General features: G+C 33.7%; 1 protein-coding gene across 1 annotated transcript in view; it reads left to right on the forward strand.

Annotated features, from left to right (window-relative positions):
• Nucleotides 1-19,425, forward strand: part of CCSER1 (coiled-coil serine rich protein 1) — a 463,885-nt gene that overhangs the window by 168,647 nt on the left and 275,813 nt on the right. Inside the window, exon 5 of the mRNA XM_072405567.1 lies at nt 9,701-9,824. Within this exon, the coding sequence (XP_072261668.1) occupies nt 9,701-9,824 (124 nt within the window). The remainder of the gene's footprint in view (nt 1-9,700; nt 9,825-19,425) is intronic.

A 19,425-nucleotide genomic window follows, 5' to 3' on the forward strand; every position in this document is an offset into this window, starting at 1 on the left:
TACATAGCCAAAATTAAACCTAAATGAATGTTGCAAAAAGTTGACCTGTCATAATATCAAATATAAACGTCATTTTTTTTAATCTGATCTTTTCCTAAAATGTATTTCAACCCTAACTTTATAAACTTTTCAATTGGTCCTTCTTTGACATAAAATGTACAACCAAAGGTGTTTTGTTTGATCTGTTGTAAGTGCAAAAACAAACAAAAAAATGTTTAATCCAGAAAACTAGTGACCTGGTTACTTTTTGTGCCCTCTGTTGTAAAATTAATAGTTGGCATTGTTTTAGCTTTCTGTGGATTAGAGAGCACTTCAATTATGTTATGGAGACGAAAAAAGAGGAGGTGTTCTGTAACCTTTAGGACTCATTCACATTACCTGTGGTTCCATTCATTATGGCAACCCTACTCACATTAGTGATGCATGCTCACCACAACATCATTGACCAAAAAGTTCAGTATATTTGAATGATTAGTTTTTTTTTTTATCACATACTCCATCTGTCTTTTGAGCACCCACTAAGATTATCTTTGCATCACAGTGAACAATAAAGGACACTTTCATTTTCACATGGGGTTTCTGTGGGTGGATGCTACATAGGAACATAGGTAGGAAGAAGAATGCAGAAAAAGAGAGGAGAAGATGTCGGCACCTGACGCTCCCTTTGCGCCAGGATGAAGACGGATACCAGGACAACGCGGGACAAGATGGAAGAAACCTCCGGATGAATAGATTGATCTGCAGGATAAAAGGGAAGTGTGATTTTTTTTTTTTTTGTTTTGGGTTTACTTCCCCTTTAATTTACCAAGCACAAAAATAAAATAATGCTATAGAAAGTTATACAAACTGTGAAAGCACCAAAACTGAAGAAAAAATACATGAAAATATAAATCGACTAAAAAAATCTACTATGAAACCATAAGGAACGTTTATTCTTTAGTACAAAACACAAAATGCTTTAGAAAAATTGATTTTGTAATGATAACAACACACTAATTAAAAGCAGTGAAATGTCAGGGAACAAAGAACTTTGGCTTAATTAGAGAGGAGTGTAAAAAAGAAAGTGGAAGAATTTAGATTTCAGGCCTTTTTAATTAGGCTATTTGCTTTTACCAAATGCAAAAAAATAATGACCAATTTATCTAGGACAATCCAGGAATCAAACCTTAGGACTCTCTCCTTCTGTAAGGGTAGGGCACAGCAATATTTATAGAAGTCGAGCCAATAATTCCTTGAACTAAAAATGTACTTGAACAAACCTTTCTATTTCAAAACTTTCAAAGTGGACCTGTCATAAACATTCACTCTTTGTAAGGATTGGAATGGTGAACATGTAAATGGTAAAATCACATTATTAATTTGACTTTAAATACTTGCCCCCTATTGTCAAATAAAAAAACAAAAAAATTTAATGTTCTCTTTCATGTGAGCTAAAGCCTTCAGATCATTAGATCATCTTTAGCTAAAATAAATTTGTGAGTGTTTTAGATCATTAAATGCCAAATACCACTGTTACTTGCTACCCTTCCTGGCGGATTTGCAGTAAAGTAAGTGAATCAGCAAGTTGCAACAAGGACACAGTGCTGATATATGTATGTGTTTTTGTCTACCCCATTAGTAAAATTATTCACATTAAGCTGCTGTCATTGACATAAATGTCTTAAAATATTAAACGTGCATTGTTTTCCATTTGAAAAACCCACTGTCTTCTGTTTGGGGAAAATAGTGTCATACGTCTACTACAGCAACCTACTTTAGTTTAGTTTTCTTTTTCCCAAATAAGAAAAAAGAGGAACATTTAATATAATGTCATAATATATTCACTTTTTCAAATAAGTAGGCTACTATAGGACATGTCATGAATATTATAAATGTAAAAACTAAACATATTGTACTCATTCTTGAAACAAAAATAGTTTTCTCATTTAAATTACCTTGCTTTTTAGATATAAAACCCTTTTATTCTTCACTTTCTTATTTCCCCAATAGCTTTGATGCTGTTCTAACCATGCCACAATTAATCCATCTGCAGTGAAAAACTAGATGAAATGAGCAATTACTACACACAGACATACTCGCTTGATGCAATCAGATCTTGTTAAAATGCACCTCCTGTTGTCCAGAAATGTCTAAACAGCTATGCAGCTCTAATGCTGAGTGCCAGATAGATCATTTCTAGTTATACTATCTGTTCTTTACAGAGAAAAAAATACATCTGATATGATTTTTCCTGTTAGGTTTGTCATTTCTATTACTTGTTTTTATATGTGTTTTTAGAGCCACACCAGGCATGTAGCGCATCACAAAGCAAAAGCATACATTTAAATGCAACCAAAGACATGTCTGTTAAAACTTTAGGTTAGACACAAAGGAAGCTAAGGGACCTAGGTTTGTAGTGATATGTATGTCCCCACAGTCAGCAAAAAACAAACAAGCAGCCAGTAAACTGATATTACTATCCACATACCCTAGGTTTTGCAAATATTTGTTTTTGTACTTATTTGCACTACATCTGACCACCTCAGCCCATTACTTTTCACTGACAGTCTATAAAATATGAGCCATGTAACTTGTTTTTCTTTTCTTTTTCTTTCGCTAAATAAAATCTACTTTGCTATTTTCATAAAAAAGAATGGACCAAGATTAAGCAAGGGTTCTAAAACACCCAAAGGATCCCCTGTCCACCTCAACTACAGTAAAACTTTACATATGCCAGAATGACTTACTACCATTTATTACTTATTGGTAGATTTTTATGGGGTGGGCGGAGGGGGGCGGGGATGTGCCCAAGGAAAAGTACATGATGTTTATCTACTTGTCCAAGCCTGGACAATATATTAAACGTGGAGAAAAAAAGAGAAACATGGCTTTTTATGGCATAAAAATTATAATAATTTACTTGTCATGTATTTTAAAAGATATTTCAACTATACAAAAATTGCGGTGAATACAAAACAAAGTTTTACTGAATTCAACTTTTGTTGTACAATGCGTTCATATGAAATGTCTCATTTGCCAACGCATTTTGCCCAAAATAGCTTCCTCAGGGGCTATAGGGACTTGCAAAATGTGACTGGAAAATGGAATATTATCTTTATCAATTATGTACAAGGTATTCCAGTGTGACCAAATTTTTGGATAAAGGTCTGGAAAACAGCTCTATTTTATTAGCTGTACTCAATAAGAAAGTGTTATATCTGCTGTCAAGATTTCAAAGATTGATAGACTGACTCTAAAGCCATTTTTGGCCGAAACATGTTGGAAATTAGACATTTCATATGAACGAATTGTACAACTAATGTTGAATTCAGTAAAAAGTCACTGCAATTTTTGTATAGTTGAAATATCTGTGAATATACAACATGACAAGTAAACTAGTATATTTTTATGCCACAAAAAGCTATCTTTATCTCTTTTCTTCACCTTTATTATCCAGTATTGATATTTACAAAGTTGTACTGCATACCACAGTACTGACTGGCAGGGGAGAGAAATTTAAGGTCTCTTTGGAGTTTATGCTCAGTACACTACAGTCAGTCAGTTGACTGCCCCCATACTGCTTCCCTTTACTCTTCTATAAGCTCTGCTATACAGAGACTGCAAGATGCTGATACCAGGTAAAATGCAGTTACATACCATGCAAACAAAAAACAAATGTGGTATTTGCATGCAAACCATTTTTTATTTTCACAAGGTGAAAATTAATCAAAGCAATACAATTAAAGAAACTATAGAATTTTGTTAGTGGGGCAGTCCAGTGCAGAACAAGAAGAAATAATTATTATATTATAACTGTATTAGTAGTATTACATTTTTTTGTTTATGCCACACAAAAGATGGAGTAATCTGAACCAAACATTTTATTGTGAAGTTACCTCTAAATTTTCAGTACATGCTGGCATACTTTAGTTTTCTCTGTGCAGGAGAAACCCTTAATATTGCACAATGTCTTTGACAGATTGGATTACCATCAGCGTACATTGAGCACGGTCTGTAATAACAGCTCTCACCTCTTCAATGTCTTTTGAAGAGCTGTTACTGATTGCTGACAACTCTATATTTCTTATGGATAGGGGGAACGTAATCTGACATTAAAAATAGTTCAAAAGTATGGTCATGTACGCAATAAATGGGAAAAGGTAACACTTTAGGAATGTAACATTTTCTCCAAACATAACATGACATTAGGCCATGTAAATATTAGAAAACTAAATTAGGAGGATCATCGTAAGATCACCTAAACACTTAAGCTGCGTTCACACTTCCAATTTTTATCGTTGGAAATGAACGACGAACGACCGATTGGCCAAAAATCGTTCGTAAAAAAAGTAACCAACGACGCCGACCAACGAGGATAGTCGTTGGAAATGAACGACCGGACCGGCGGATCGGATTGGACGACGATCGTTGACCATCTATCGTGTGTACGGTCGTTCAGTGATCGTTCATGGTCTGAGCATGCGCGATGAACGAATGTTTGCTCACTTCCTGTGGTGCACATCACTTCCTGTATCCTTAAAACGCTCTCATCTATCGTGTGTACAATATCTGGGAACGATCATGTCGTTATCTGTATGTACAGGATCGGTGCTATACGATCGTTCGCAGATATCGTGCAGGATCGTTCGTCGTTCGTTTACCAACGATAATAATTGGAAGTGTGTATGTAGCTTTAGGATCCATACGTAAGTTCAGGTTTATATCCATACTTTATGATGATTCATTATGTTTCAGAAAATAATGGCTGAGACCTGATGACCAGATGTTAGCAATTCTGGACCAAATGCATTCCTGATTTGCTGGATCACCCAGCTTCACCCAAAAAAGTGTATCCTCTCCAGCCTTGGAGAGCTTTATTAAATCAAGCCCAAGCTTTAATAAATCAATCAATGACCCAGGCAAATTCAACATTACACAGAGCACGACTCAATTCTGCTGGAAGACTTTGACAACTGGGAGTGATTGGATTTTAATACTGCAGTACAGGTATTATGTGCAGTATATTCTAGAGTGGTCCAGGTGCTATAGCTTATATTACAAAGATCTAATGACAATGGCCTAAGGCTGTGTGTTGCACCGGCTCTTATTTCTCATGGGAAGCATTAGAAAATGTGAGTTCATATAAATGGACAATTAACGCTATTGTTGCTTAAGTTGTTAGGCTTTCCTCAGATCTCTGATTCCAAATACAAGAAAACAATACTTTTATTTTTCATAAGCTCAAAAAACTTTAGAAATTGCAGGCAGTACTTCATTGAGAGTACAGTTACTAACATAAATGTTGTTATGTAATAACAACTTTTATGTTCATGCATCTTAATCAGCATTATGAGCCCTGTGGCTTAGATTGTTTTTATTAAAGAGACCTAATATTACTGCTAAGCACAAAACATATTGAAAGAAAACAGCAGGCTATACATTTATACATATAGAGTATAGCAGTCTAACTGCAGGGATATAAAATGTACACTTTGTGGCTCTTTAGTTTGAAAATATGAAAGTCTCAAACAGTACACTATGTGCTTCAAAAGTGATTTCAGCTGTTTGAAAATCCCACACACTTTGTTTTTTTAATTACAATTTCATTTATTATTCTTGATTTTTCACACTACATGATTGATCATGTAGACTATTGGAAATAAAACCAAATCTGGAGTCTAATTGTAGTGAATTGTATTGCATCTAACATCTTAGTACAGTATGATTTTTTCATACAGTTTTATGTGAATATAATAGCTGTAAGCAGAGGAAGAAAGCTTCCAAATTGCATATTAAATAGAATACCAAAGAAGCCCTTGAGCCTTGGGCTGCAGGAAACATGTAAAGGATGTCCAGATAAATTAAATGAATCTGCCCTAGATCATGCTATTGTTTGGGCTTTAAAAGATAAATTATAGTGTAAAGAAAAATGAAGGTGGAGAAAAATAAACTGTTTTTAAAAATGAAAGATGGGATTACTCACCTTTTTGGAGCCAACCAGCAAGCAAGCCATGAAGTGCCTTCTAGTCCTCCTTCCTTCCCTCTTGTTTCTCCTATAAGAAGGCAGGAACATAATGGATTGTTGGGGAGCTTAATTAAAAGGACCTAAGGCTCTCAGCAGTCACACAAAATGGATGAAACAGGTAAGAAAATAATAGGACTTTACCCAAAAAAGAAGAATTGTAATTACAATACAGTGACATTTTCTAATGTAAGATCTTATCTGTTCAGAACACCCCCTACCTTAAGATAAGGTAGTCATTCTTCTGTGAAAATTATGTGCACGGGTGGACAGTTTTTTAAAAGGGTTTCCGACGAGAGGACAATTTTTTCTTAGTCAGTAGGTGTTCAACTAAGTTTAATGAAACTTCTTTTAATTCACAGTAATTTTCATTGAATGCAGAAAGATGTTACATTATGGTCTGACAACTGTCATTTAGAACTTAAGCTGGGACTATATATCTTTGACCATCCTACCCAACTAGATAAATAAAAAAAATTGTTCTTGATAAGTGTTTCCCATTCTGTGGTATCATATATTTCAGAAGTTATGTGGCGTTTCAGCTAACTTCAACCTCAATTTACTAAATTCTATTAGCAGACTATCAAATGAATAAGTGGACCAACAAAAATACAAAAACAAATACATATCTGTAGTACTAGTAGTAGTTAATTGCATTCAACTAGACTTGTTCTTGTAATGCTTTTCCTTTACAAGAACAAATTCAGTAGAATGTGCCTCATTTATCTGAACTGAAACAAAGATTTCTGTAGGCATCCACCCAATATTGTAGGTGTCCTATGCAAAGTTAATCAGTTGCTCACACACATCAGTACCCCAATGTACTTTTTTGGAATTTTGTATTATTCTGTTTTTATTAAAGTTTAGATACCCAACCCATGTGCACATTTTTTTTCACATAAGATTTAATTATAACATTTGGGAATCAACTTTTACTAATGCCTTATACATTTTTAATTGAATCCGATGTGGAAAAAATATTATATAAAAAGTTAAGTGACTGTTGGGTAAGTAAATAGATCAAATATTTAAATCATTGTGCAGAATTATGAGCTTATGTGTTTTTTTTTCTTTTCTTTGGTCACTGTGAGACTATGGTTATGGCTTCTTAGCTTTGTGTTAGTTCATCTATATTTCAGGACTATTAAGCTATTGGTGATGATATTTTACTTTGTTCCTTTTTTAATGAAACACATATATCTTAGAAATATGTTGAAATAATTATTTGCTTTCTATGAGGAATGTGAAAATAAAATATGATCCAAATGCTATAACAAATTTATAATGAATATTCCTTTTGGTTGTTGTACTGCTTACTGTAGCAGAATATGAATACATTACATTATCACATGTTCAAAGTAGATTCCGTTATTTCACAACAAACATAACATCATGAGATTATAGCTAAACGCCTCCCTTGTGGATTTGATTTATTTCCCTTTAATGTCTGTAGGAGGGAAATTGCATATACAATTAATTATACATAGAGGAAAATTACACAAATTTAATTTGGGCATACATAAACAGAACATGCAGTATTGATGTAACTCTAAAATGGTTCACTAACTTTCCTTCTTGCTACAGCTTATTGACGTAATATTTATTTAATAAACTTGATTATATTCATGTTGTATGCATTGATTACCTTTTCAATCTGCATACATAATTAACTAAAGTATGATCTACAATTAAAAATGATAATAATGATTAATTCATATCTATGATAGTAAAAGTGAATGACGTTTTACCTAATTTGCTTAATGGTTAAGGATCAACTTTTGTAAACTTGTCATAGAGAAAAATACTCCCAGACGCAGACTGTGTGCTAGATACTTGTGAAAGCATTGTCGGTATGGAGAACTTGCAAAAGCGCCACTGTTTAGGGCTGCAATGGCTGCAATGTACCTTGTCACACTCCTATTACTGCTGACATCATCCCGTAGTCTTTTTCTGGGATGGCACTTTACCTTCTTCAATGGCTGGATTGGGACAAATTAACTTATGGATCATGCGCATTGGACAGTCATGCTAAGGCTGTACACTAATCTGAGCATACACGTTTTTGTCTATACTGTGGGAAAAAAAGTGCTAAAAGGTAGAAACCTCTTTGTTGGTCATCACAGTGTCTTCAGTTAAAAAAAAAAACCTTCCTTTTAGCCTCTTTTTGCCCAAAGTAAATATTTTTTATTAAAAGGGGTCAACAAGTAAATGTTCACTTCTATAGCTCATTGTCATCTTTTTAGGGGCTCGTGTAGATGGGCAAATGTTGCATGCTTTCAGGTTCATTCAGCTTGCAGCATGCCTACAATATTCTTCGGGGGTCTATCTGAACTCCATCTAAACTAGACACAGGTATAATAGAAGAAAAAGTACTAGTTAGTCAGAATCATAGAACCAATGATAACATAAAGTGAGCTCTTCTCACAGTCAAGCGTAGCCACAGTTTTTGCATTGTTCTTGTATTATTAGAGTTTTTTTTTCTTTTTAGAAGTTGAATGTTAACTCCATGGACAAAAATAAATTAACATTTTCTATGTCTTATGCTAGTCTTAGTAAGTGTGTGTGTGTGTGTGTGTATATATATATATATATATATATATATATATATTTATATACACACACACTTTCTGTCTGCAACCCCTATCTAATGTACAGCGCATTAGGCCATCAGACTGATGATGATATGTCTCTCTTTTTGGCAGCTTGCTCCCTGTCCACACATATGCATACAGAAACGCCTGACTGGCTCAATATACTACTCCTCTGTTCATGGTTCCACTGTACAGGGTATTACAGTAGGCTGCAATTATGTAGTTTTGTTGGTTAAATTTAAAAAGACATGTATTTAATGCATACCTGTACTGTAAACCGTTTAATATTTTAGCAGCTTGACATGCTTGCTGTGTTAGGCCCCTAAAATATGTTTTAGAAATATTCTTAATCTCACCTTTTCTGTCTTGTCTGCATTTCATTTAGTAACATATTTACTGGTCTTTTTTTAACCCTCCCTCTATTTAAAGACATAAATCTGGTATTGGTGTTTTGTGCAGCCCCTCATCAGTCAATGTATTCAATACCTACACTGGTCAATGGCGATAGAGGTTGAGAAATCACACTGCTTTATTCAGAGACCACATTCCTATATTACCAGCTTACACAAAGTTCACTGCTATTCATTTTATTGTGCAAACAGCTATTAATACATTCTGAAAGTTGAACGGTATTAAAAAATCTATACACACTCAATAGAGGACAAATGTGTTTGTCTACTGAGATATATTGTTATGTTTCATCAGTCCATAAAGTACCATTAGTAATATGATACTTCCGCTTATATTATTGTACCATAATTGGTGATTAGTCATGTCAAATGTTTTAATTAAAGAATAATTATGTCAGTAATCACAATAAATTTAGGCACTGCGAACAATGAAAACAATAAGTCAGATTCATTAATGGGAGCACATGAATTATGGTTCATTATAAGGCATATTATGCTATGTATTGTATATTATTTATGATTATTCTAATGTTCTCTGATGAATATTCCATCATCCCTCACTTACAAACTTGTTTAAGTCTGCAATGACCTCTAAGCTTTTCATAATGCACAATGTGGGATATATTATCCATGTGCTATATCATATGAACTTGAAAAAACACTTATTAATATTTTACCATAACTCTTTATCGCTGCAGTATGTCGAGAAGATTCCTACCAGTCTATAGTGTCATGCTCAGCAGTGGTATTTTCCCATGCGGAAGATCCAAGTGAACAGAATAAACCTACAGAGGAGCCCAAAATGTGTGAGACATCAAAAAGGTAGGTGTCAGTTATTTAAATTGTTATATTATAATAAAAGTTTACCCAAAAATAACATTTAGGTTTTGATAAGGACGATAATCAGGTTTCAGTTGATGTTTTGTACCATATCACATATCATGCCCACTGGCATGTTATATGAGTTTTATGCCAGACACCAAGTTGACAGAGCCATTTATCATGATGTGGTTGTTCAATTGTTGGTCAAGAATTTTGCAAAAAGTCACATTCTAGCAAGGGAAGATACATCTCAAATGACTAACCAGGGAGAAAACCCCTTTATTCTAAAAGGTGAGTTATTGCTGCTTTGATAGGCCTTAGGTGGCAACAAAGTTCTTCTATTGCCTTTTGCTAATCTTGTGAATGTACACTACAGTTTATACATTTTCCAGCATCCACAACTCTTTTCTGCTCTCTTGAAGCCCTATTCAACAACAAAGTATAGCCCGGTTGACATCACATCCCTGCTTCTTTTAGTCATGAATGGTCATTTCATTTCATTTCTTTTAGTCATCTGATCAATCCAAACTGTGAGCACAAACAGCTTGAGAATGTCAACAGATAAAAAAAACAACGGCTGTCCATAGCAAAAGATCACATCATATATTCTGGTTATAGGCAAAGAAAATGTGAACATTGTTAGGACAAAATAAGATGAGATGTGAAATAATTGATGATGTTTCTTTTTTAAACAATTTCAGTAAGGAAAGGGATGGATATTTATTAAGGCTATATTTTTTAAAGTGTTTTTTTTTTATAGAGATACTGATTATTTATAGAAGAATGTCATTTTATACATAAGTTTACATTAACATATTTACTCTGCTTAAATTATATGTAAAAGCTTTTTTTTAGTTTTGATGGAGTAGAGAAGGGTCCTTTTGTACATCTTTATTTCTGTCTGTGTCCCTATAGGGGAGGTTCATCCTCTGTATTTGCCCTGGTAAACATTGACAGAAAGTGAGAGGAATAGGTGAGGAAAATCCTCAGATGTGGGACACCTGTTCTGGGGTTTCTTTTTTTTCTGACTTATTGCCATTTGCAATTTTAGGAAAGGAAGTACAAGGAAATCTCATCGATAGGGTGGGTATTAATACTTTAAATCTTTACCTGGTGAGAGTTTTCTGAATAAAAGTTTATATTTCATGTAGATTATTCAAGGAATTGTTCTGGTCAGCAACAGACTAAAGAAACCTGCTGGAGATACTTAAAAAAGACAACTTTTCGTTTATTGTTTTTGACCTTTATTAACAGTAAAAAGCCTATTTCTGTGACTGGTTAGAAAATGTTAGCGGGAGTTGCGCCTTAATTTATTTGGTGCTTACTCATCTAAAGCTACAAAGCTACATGTCCATCTAAGACTAATTTGTCCACAGGGTGACAAAGCTGTTGAGCATTTTCACTGCAAACTGGACAGCATCGTCAGCCTGTATAGGAAATTAAAAAAAATGCACAGGCAGGATCAATAATAAAACTGTAATAAAATATAAATGTTACATGGAAGCTCAGAAAAACAAGTTTGTGCACATTGACAGATAATATTAATATATAATATTTGTAATTTCTTTCCATAGTTATTGTTTAATGGTTGGTAAATACTGTTCAAGTTCGGGACCAGGGACAGGAGGTTTTGTATGTTAATTGGTAGTCATCTTTGCTGTGGCAAAAATATTTTTAATCAAGGTACAAAGGATGTATGTATTTGAGAAGGGGCAAACATTTTCATTTCATTACCCTCTGTTGCCTCTTTTCATTCATACAAGCTAAACTCACTTTTCATATACTTATAACTTACATATTCTGTCAAAGCAGTGTTTTTGCTACCTAAAAGTCTTGTTACTTTCTTACCAAGAGAAAGGTAAGAAGTTTTAATTATGACTGATTATGATGCATGTTTGTTCTTGGTGAAGAACCCAAAAAGCAAAGCATTAAAGGCCAGAAATAATTTTTATATATTATAATGTTACTTCCCCATACTTTTCTATACAGTGAAATCACTCTTGACGGGTGCCGTCTTTTTGGTTTTCTTTCCCTGTTTTATAGCTTTATCCTTTGTATGCATAATCCATAAATCCTACACGTCTCCAATATACTATGCTGTCCAAGCCTCATGAAGTATGTTTTAGCGTGTTACTATAGTTCTATGGTGGGCACTTTAGGAGGGGAAACAGAAATATGCTGAATTCTTTGCAGAGAAAAAATATTAATTTTTGTTATTTGTAAGTCAACAGTAAAATAGGCACTATAATATTCTTTTATTTATAAAGATTTATTTGGATTAGGATACTACAAAAATCCACGCGTCAAATTGGATCCAATACAATTTTGCTCCTTTGATAAATTCGTCTGTTAATTTACTACTTGAAAAACAGGCTAAAATGTATTGCACTTCCTCACCTTATCTGTCTTTTTTTCTGTAATTGTAATCTCAGTATTCTGCAGTTATATATCAAGCACAAAGTATTCTGTCTGGTCTCCAGAGTTCATAATATATTGCCGTTACATCAGCATCTGTTCTAGAGATTGTTGATGATGGAGGAAAATTGAGATAGAGAAGATTGGGGGAACAGGTTACTTCAAGGACCACTATAACAAAAAAGTTTTATCAGATAAAGCTGGTACTTAAATTTATATCTATGTAAGAGTTGCAACAGAAATTTGATATTTATGTATCTTTGTCGTAGGCAGCTAGCTGTGAAATATAAAGCAATGATACTTTTTTTGGAAGGGGGGTACAGGATAAAAAGCTAGCTGTGTTCTCCAACATGCAAGTTAATTTTGCATTAACTTTGTTTCCTTAATATATATTTACTATATATTTATCCTTTTTTGTATATACCAATTTCTAAAATTTCTAAAGCCTGGGTTTAGCAGCTCAACCTTGTTTTTTTTTTTTTCTTTTTAACACAATATGCTAGTAAAAATCAATACATTATTTGGTTTTACTGTCTAAGAAACATTGCAAGTGTGCTAAAATTCATCCAATTTGCTTAATGTGAGTTCTTTATTATTTCTCGGGAGCACCTTTAGGTAAATTGTTTCTGTCTATGATGAGTAACTTTTTCTTTCTCTCTGTTGTATCACTATCAAATTCTGAATGACTAATTTGATTCTGATTGGCAGCTTACTTAGATAAGGTTGTGTAGTGGATATGTTTAGGAATGTATATCTTACATTGGAAACAAATGTGGTTTCCAGATCACCAGATTTCAGAATTGACTAGTGCACTAGTTCAGCAATGACCTATGCATGAGAAATTAATTGTTCCCTGCCTTAATGCAGAACTAAAGTTTTTGTGATCAGGCATAACTTTATTTCAGAAAGGAACAGGTAATGTCCCTTCTGAAATAAACATTTTTACTTGCTTAACTACTTGCTTCAGCTTTCATCTTACTTTGCGGTTGCTGGAACTGAATTAACCTCCTCGCACTGGTGTGGAAGTTAATTCATCCCGAATCATCCACTTAGGATGGCCAAATATTGCAACAAGGAAGAGGAGAAAGAAGAATTTGGTGGCGCCCAAGGCAGAATGTGGCAGGTGAGTATAACAGAGTTTAGTTTTCCGTTATGGCAGAACTGTAGAGCAGCTGAGATCAACAGCTCTTGTCATTATGTGCTAGAATGCATAGTCACTCTACCTTTTGTCCATCCTGGCTAGAAGATTCCATGCTTTGACCTAATAATGATGTATCGGAGGTGGAGTTACATAATCCTATCACTACCCTATCCTATCCAGCCATCGTATAATTCCAGGACTATACACCATTGATTACTGATTATTGTCTTGTTATAGATTACATACGCATATGCTGTGTTTTGCATGACAGAAGAGGGGAAAATGTTTGTCCATGCAAAGTCTCTTCTGCCCAAAATCCCTACTTTGCTACAATTAACTAAGTACATTAAGACCAGCAAAAAAGATTCCTATATCACTTTTTTTTCCAAATTCCAATCTTCCCAGCACATTTGCTTTTCCTATATATGAATAATTTATTTGTTCTTTAACTAAACTCTAGTAGTAATAAATTAACAGACTTTGTGAATAAAAAGTGCTAATTCTATAACAAGCGTTAATTCTACAAAAATTAGAAGGAAATAATAAATAACATAAGTAAACCCTGTTTAAAATAGCTTACTTCAACTACATATTGAGAAAAAAAAAAACACGAATAATGCAATATTGGTGGGCAAAGTGCAACAAGCCACCTGCTGTTTGTTTAGTGGTGCACGGTCTTTTTTTTAATTATATATATACATAAAAATATATACTATGAAAAAGTAAGCAGTAAAAAAAGACTTTGGGCTATCATTAAATGATTTTTTAAATGAACAAGTCTTGTTAAAGTATATGTGTAAGAATTCTTTCATCAGCCTTTTGAGTTTTGGGTAGAGTAGGCAAAACCCCTGGCATAGGAGTTCCAATTTAATCGTGTTTTTATATATTTTATTATAAATTATACATTTTATATATTTTCTTATATTTTTTTTATGGCTACAGTAAGTGCCTGTAAATGCATGAAATGTGTCCTATGTCCTTAAAGTACTCATTGGACTCTATTTTTTGAAACTGGAAATATGACATCCATTCAAAAATACCCTGGTGGGAATCAATTACTGACCTTGAAACACATGTACCTGAAACAGGAAATGTCTGGTTCCCTGTTTTATAAATAAAGCCCATTGTGTATTTAATTGGAAATAAAGGACTGTCGGTGTCTTAGGGGGATATTCTGTAAATAAAAATGCTGAAGCTATAAAGTAGATGAGGGTATTTAAATGCACATGCAAGCACAGACCCCCGTATCCCCCCTCATCTCAACTGTTGAAGCCTGTAGGTGGTGATTAAAAATGTGGGCTAAATGAAGAAAATATTTGTTATACTGTAGCACTATATTAAAACAAACTACAACTCAGAGATGATAAAACACTTGTGGATTTGACCTGTTGAATTTTCTAGCAACATTGCTCTGCTAAGAACAAATTTTCAAGGCCTACAATTGGGTTGCTATGGTAATGTTTCTGCGGACCTTCTCAGAGCAAGAACATAGATAACCATATTGTCAGATTGACATCTCTTGATGGGAAATGAAAATGTGGAGCCAAGTTGTTTACATGCTTAATAAAATAAAGAATGAAGCAGAAATTGAAGAATATGAAATCATGTCAGTGCTACAATACAAAGAACTCACTGCCTTGAATTGTCAGCCAGTTTTTTTTTTGTTTTTTTTACCTTTCTTTGCAATTTAATTTCTTATATAAGTGACTTTTGTCATACAAATTTTACAATTTGTTATAGTCTTTCAAGTCCTCCAATGGTGAAAGAAGTATAGGGCAGGCTGCAATTACCTTGTAACTCCAAGATGATGCCCTAACAGGAGTACCTTTTTGCCCAATTCAGGGCTAGGTGACAGCTTCTCTTGTTAGGGCTTCTCACCAAGCTCTGATAGCTCTACTTACCTTCCACTCGTTTTTGGGTATGCTGAGAAATATCTGGTCTTTCTGGGTATGACGAAGCGTGAACTCTCCCTAGTTCCTGGATGCAATACTAGGTGCCAATCTACTAGGCCTGACCCCTGTCATGAGGAAAAAAGGAAAAGGTCATTAACGCTACATTACCTCTGACACAAGGTCCTATACAGGGTATACTTAATACTTCCACAAGTAAACCAAAGTGACTTATTCCGTAGGGTCCACAAACAGGAGAACCTATGAATATGGCAAATTATAATAGTTTATAATATTGTACTTTTTATTGTCTTTATTAAAGCACTGATCTAAACCTCATTTTTACCTTTTTAAATATCAGTTACCATTTAATTATAAAAGGTGTAAGAAAATGTTACATGTGAATAAAGATTTAAATTCTTTTTGCACAAGGGGTGAATTGAATGCAGTGTCTAGGGTATTCATCACAAGATACTGACTTTTTGGTTATATTACTTCCACATTATTCCTGTTCCAGTTTAGGTTAACTATTTGACCATTCTGCATACTGTTTAGTGACTCTTTCATTGTTACAGTACTTCTTGGTAAGCTTTGTTGTAGGCTCACAGTGTGGAAAAGTCACCTACCTTTAAAATTACAGAAAAAAAGACATGCTATTAAAAGTCACTTAATGTTAGAGATTAGTGAATTGTAAAGATATAGGTTAGAATACATTTTTATTCAAATAATTTAGAAATCACAACACCATTGAGTTCCCTTGTGAACTTAAACCTTATGAAATACTTTTTCAGTTCTACGAACCACCTAAAATTAGCTTTTATGATACAGGGTTTTCAATCACCGACCCAAAGGGAAGAAAAATCACCTTACTTTGACCATGCAATGTCTGTGCCATCAATTTTAGATCTATGTAATATTAAAATCTACCTAAACTATCCAGTTGAGTATGAAGTGTTTGAGTTTTATTGTTGTACTGACAACATTATTCATACATAATTGAAAATGATATACCCCTAGCATTTTCAGCATCTGGAAACTTCTTCAGAAGCAATGCAGACTCTCAGTACTTTGGACAAGCATGCACTGGTATTCTGTACAGATTTTTTTCCTGCTCCTATACTTCCAGCTACAATTCAAGTGCTTCACTTTTACCATGAATATCACCAGACCTGTATTATTTATACAGCAAGTGATTGTGGTAAAGTGAATAACATTAATAAGCATAAAGAACAAGGTATCTCTTAATATTAATATATTTATGTAATTAAATAATATACTATAGCATATATTATATTATTTATTCATTATATATTATTTTGTTTGTTAATTTGAATTGTCATTGTTTTGACATAGCCTTCACATCTACTTTAAGACATATATAAATATCAGCACTGTTTTTTTAGTTGTCTAAAGATGTTCTTTGCCTCATCAAATTTCACAATATAGCATTTTTTTTTCTGTGCTGCTTTTTTTCATATCATGGCTACGCAATCAAAGTAACAATTTTTCATGATTAAAACAATTTGAAAAATAAACATTACATAATTGTATGTTTATTGGAGAGTCACATTGTCTGGGTCAAGAGTTTCATTTCATTTCAATCCCACAAATCCATTCTGCTTCACCCTGTGCAAAGGATGTCAGGCAGTATGTAATGTGTTATAAAAAATTCCTTCTATAAATTGTGGTTGTGTACCTAGCCTTGATAAATGCATCAGGAAGCTATGAGCAGGTTACCTTGACTTCCATTAAACTTCATGACTGAAAAAGGGCAAGTTCGTGATTAATGTCCGCATGCCATGCAATGTAGCTAGGGCTCCGGGAAAAAAGATTGAAAACAGTGTTGGAAATTATCTATGATGTGTAACACTAATACTATGCAAGTCCCTGAGGCCAACTTATCAAATAGACAACAGAGTGCAGGTTGACTAATTTCAAAATGGCACCTATTTGTCACTGAGACAAAATGGAACCATATAAGCAATGGTAGCATGTTGGGCACACGTGTCTCTTTGGATTAGCACAAAGAATTCATAACATATGCCAAGCAAGGGCATAGCTATTGCTGTAGCAGAACATGCAACCTTTAAAAGGGTCAGTGGTGCTTGAGGGGCCCAGTACCAACTACATATTTATTAACTGGTCTGTTTATGGCAGTCCCCTACGATATATATATATATATATATTGATAAAAAAATATCAATACTTTATATTGATATTTTTTTTTTCATTGGCAGTGTGCTCACTTAGTTATAGCGTAATATGTAATTTTAGTAGTGTGATTGCTGTTTAAAATTGTACATAGAAGTGGTGTTGATTTTGCCTGATTGCTTGCTAAACATACATCCTTCTTATCCTGATTGCACTTTGCTTTGATTATATTTAGATGACCAATTATGCACTATACAGTATCTTTCTTCATCTAATTGATACAAAAATCTATCTATATTTCAGTAAGTAAACAACACAATGAAACAAACTTTGAATGTGACAGACGAGATCCAATTAAATTGTACACTTTACACTTTATGTTTATACCTGTTTGTATTGCCTTTAGACATTATATCTAATGTTGTTTTTAAGCTCTATTCTAAATATACATATTAAAAAGATTATGTGTAAATAGGTGTATATCCTTGGAGACTGGATCTCTGTAAACTTCAGCAATATATGTAAATATATTTAAAAATATTGTTTTCAGGCAATCATTTTGCTCTTAGATTTTCCTCCTATGATGTGAGATGATCTATTCCCATTGTGTGTCTCCATTGGAAAATCAAAATTTTAGATGCAGCCTTACCTTTTTTTCCGTTGACATTGGTGATCAGGACGGTTTCAGCAAGTGCATCTCCCTAATGAAGACTCGGACAGCAAATAAAACCTGGGAGTAGTTTTGCCTTTTATTACACAAACAAGTCAGTCATTCTGTAAAAGATTCATTACTTTAAAGTGGAAGTAAGCATAAAATATAAAATGTGTTTTTAATAAAATATAAGAGGTGTTTTTGGCCAAAAAATTGTGTGTGGAGCCGACCCTTCTCCTGGCACAACCCAGTATAGACCTAGAGTGGGGGAACAATGAGTAAAATTTTGGAGGTAACTTATATATTTGAAGCTGAAGATGTAGTTTGATATGTTTCTGAGATAAAAAAAAACAAAAAAACAAGTCAATGCGAAACTATAGTTGCTTTAATTATAAGCAATCTAAGTGCATCTCTTTTGGTACAATCACATGAACCCTTTTGTTCCATTTAAGTTTTTTCAGAAACTATAACCCTGTTATAGTTATCCTTATTTCACATGATTTACAACTCTTACACATTTTTTGTCTAATACAACAACTATAATACTATTTAGAAATTGGTATAGCTGCTTAACCCTAACTTTATGAGACCATTGAAACATTGTCGCACTGGCCATGCTCACCCCCATTGAAAGGATTTTCACATGTGTTAGGCATGTAGATGCAGTTGTGCATTATCTTGGCATTTTATGGAGCCACAACCCCTGTTGTGTATCAATAAATGAATGGGTTTCTGCAGTGTTTGTAAAAAAAATACATAAATAATTATGCAGTGGCTCATTGTACATGCATGTGGCATTATCATACTGTGACCGCAATAAAGTAATTGCAATACAATGAAGATCCAAGGATATAATCACATTCCTATGCCCTAGTCATTTTTTGCTGTAGAAGTTGATGCAAGAGATGGGAATGCATCTACTTATGCACATATTCATATTGTAGATAAAAATGCACAAAAAGAATGTGCTGCACATAATTTGCAGTGATTAAATAGCTTTTATTGCCATCTTCTGTCAGACAGAATTCGGCACACAATAGATAGTAGAGCACATGTCTGGCTTTGTTGCTTTAAATCTCTTGACACAAAATACATATCTTGATAAAGAGTAGTAATCTCTAGCAGCACAATGCTTTAAATAAATATGCTTGTTCATCTTTCAAATTCTTGTATATATTAATTTAGTGGGAGATGTGGGATTCCAGAAGTATGTCAACGATGTAATGTTCTTTAATAAATATCTTGCTAAATGATGCACAAAGTGGCAGTGACATTGTTTCCTTTGTTTCCCAGCTGTGAAAAAAGTACTTGTGAAATTTATCTGGCAAGTTATGTTAAAGTTTACAGACTAGG

This window comes from Pyxicephalus adspersus, chromosome 3, assembly GCF_032062135.1.
Source record: "Pyxicephalus adspersus chromosome 3, UCB_Pads_2.0, whole genome shotgun sequence".
Classification (NCBI taxonomy): Eukaryota; Metazoa; Chordata; class Amphibia; order Anura; family Pyxicephalidae; genus Pyxicephalus; species Pyxicephalus adspersus.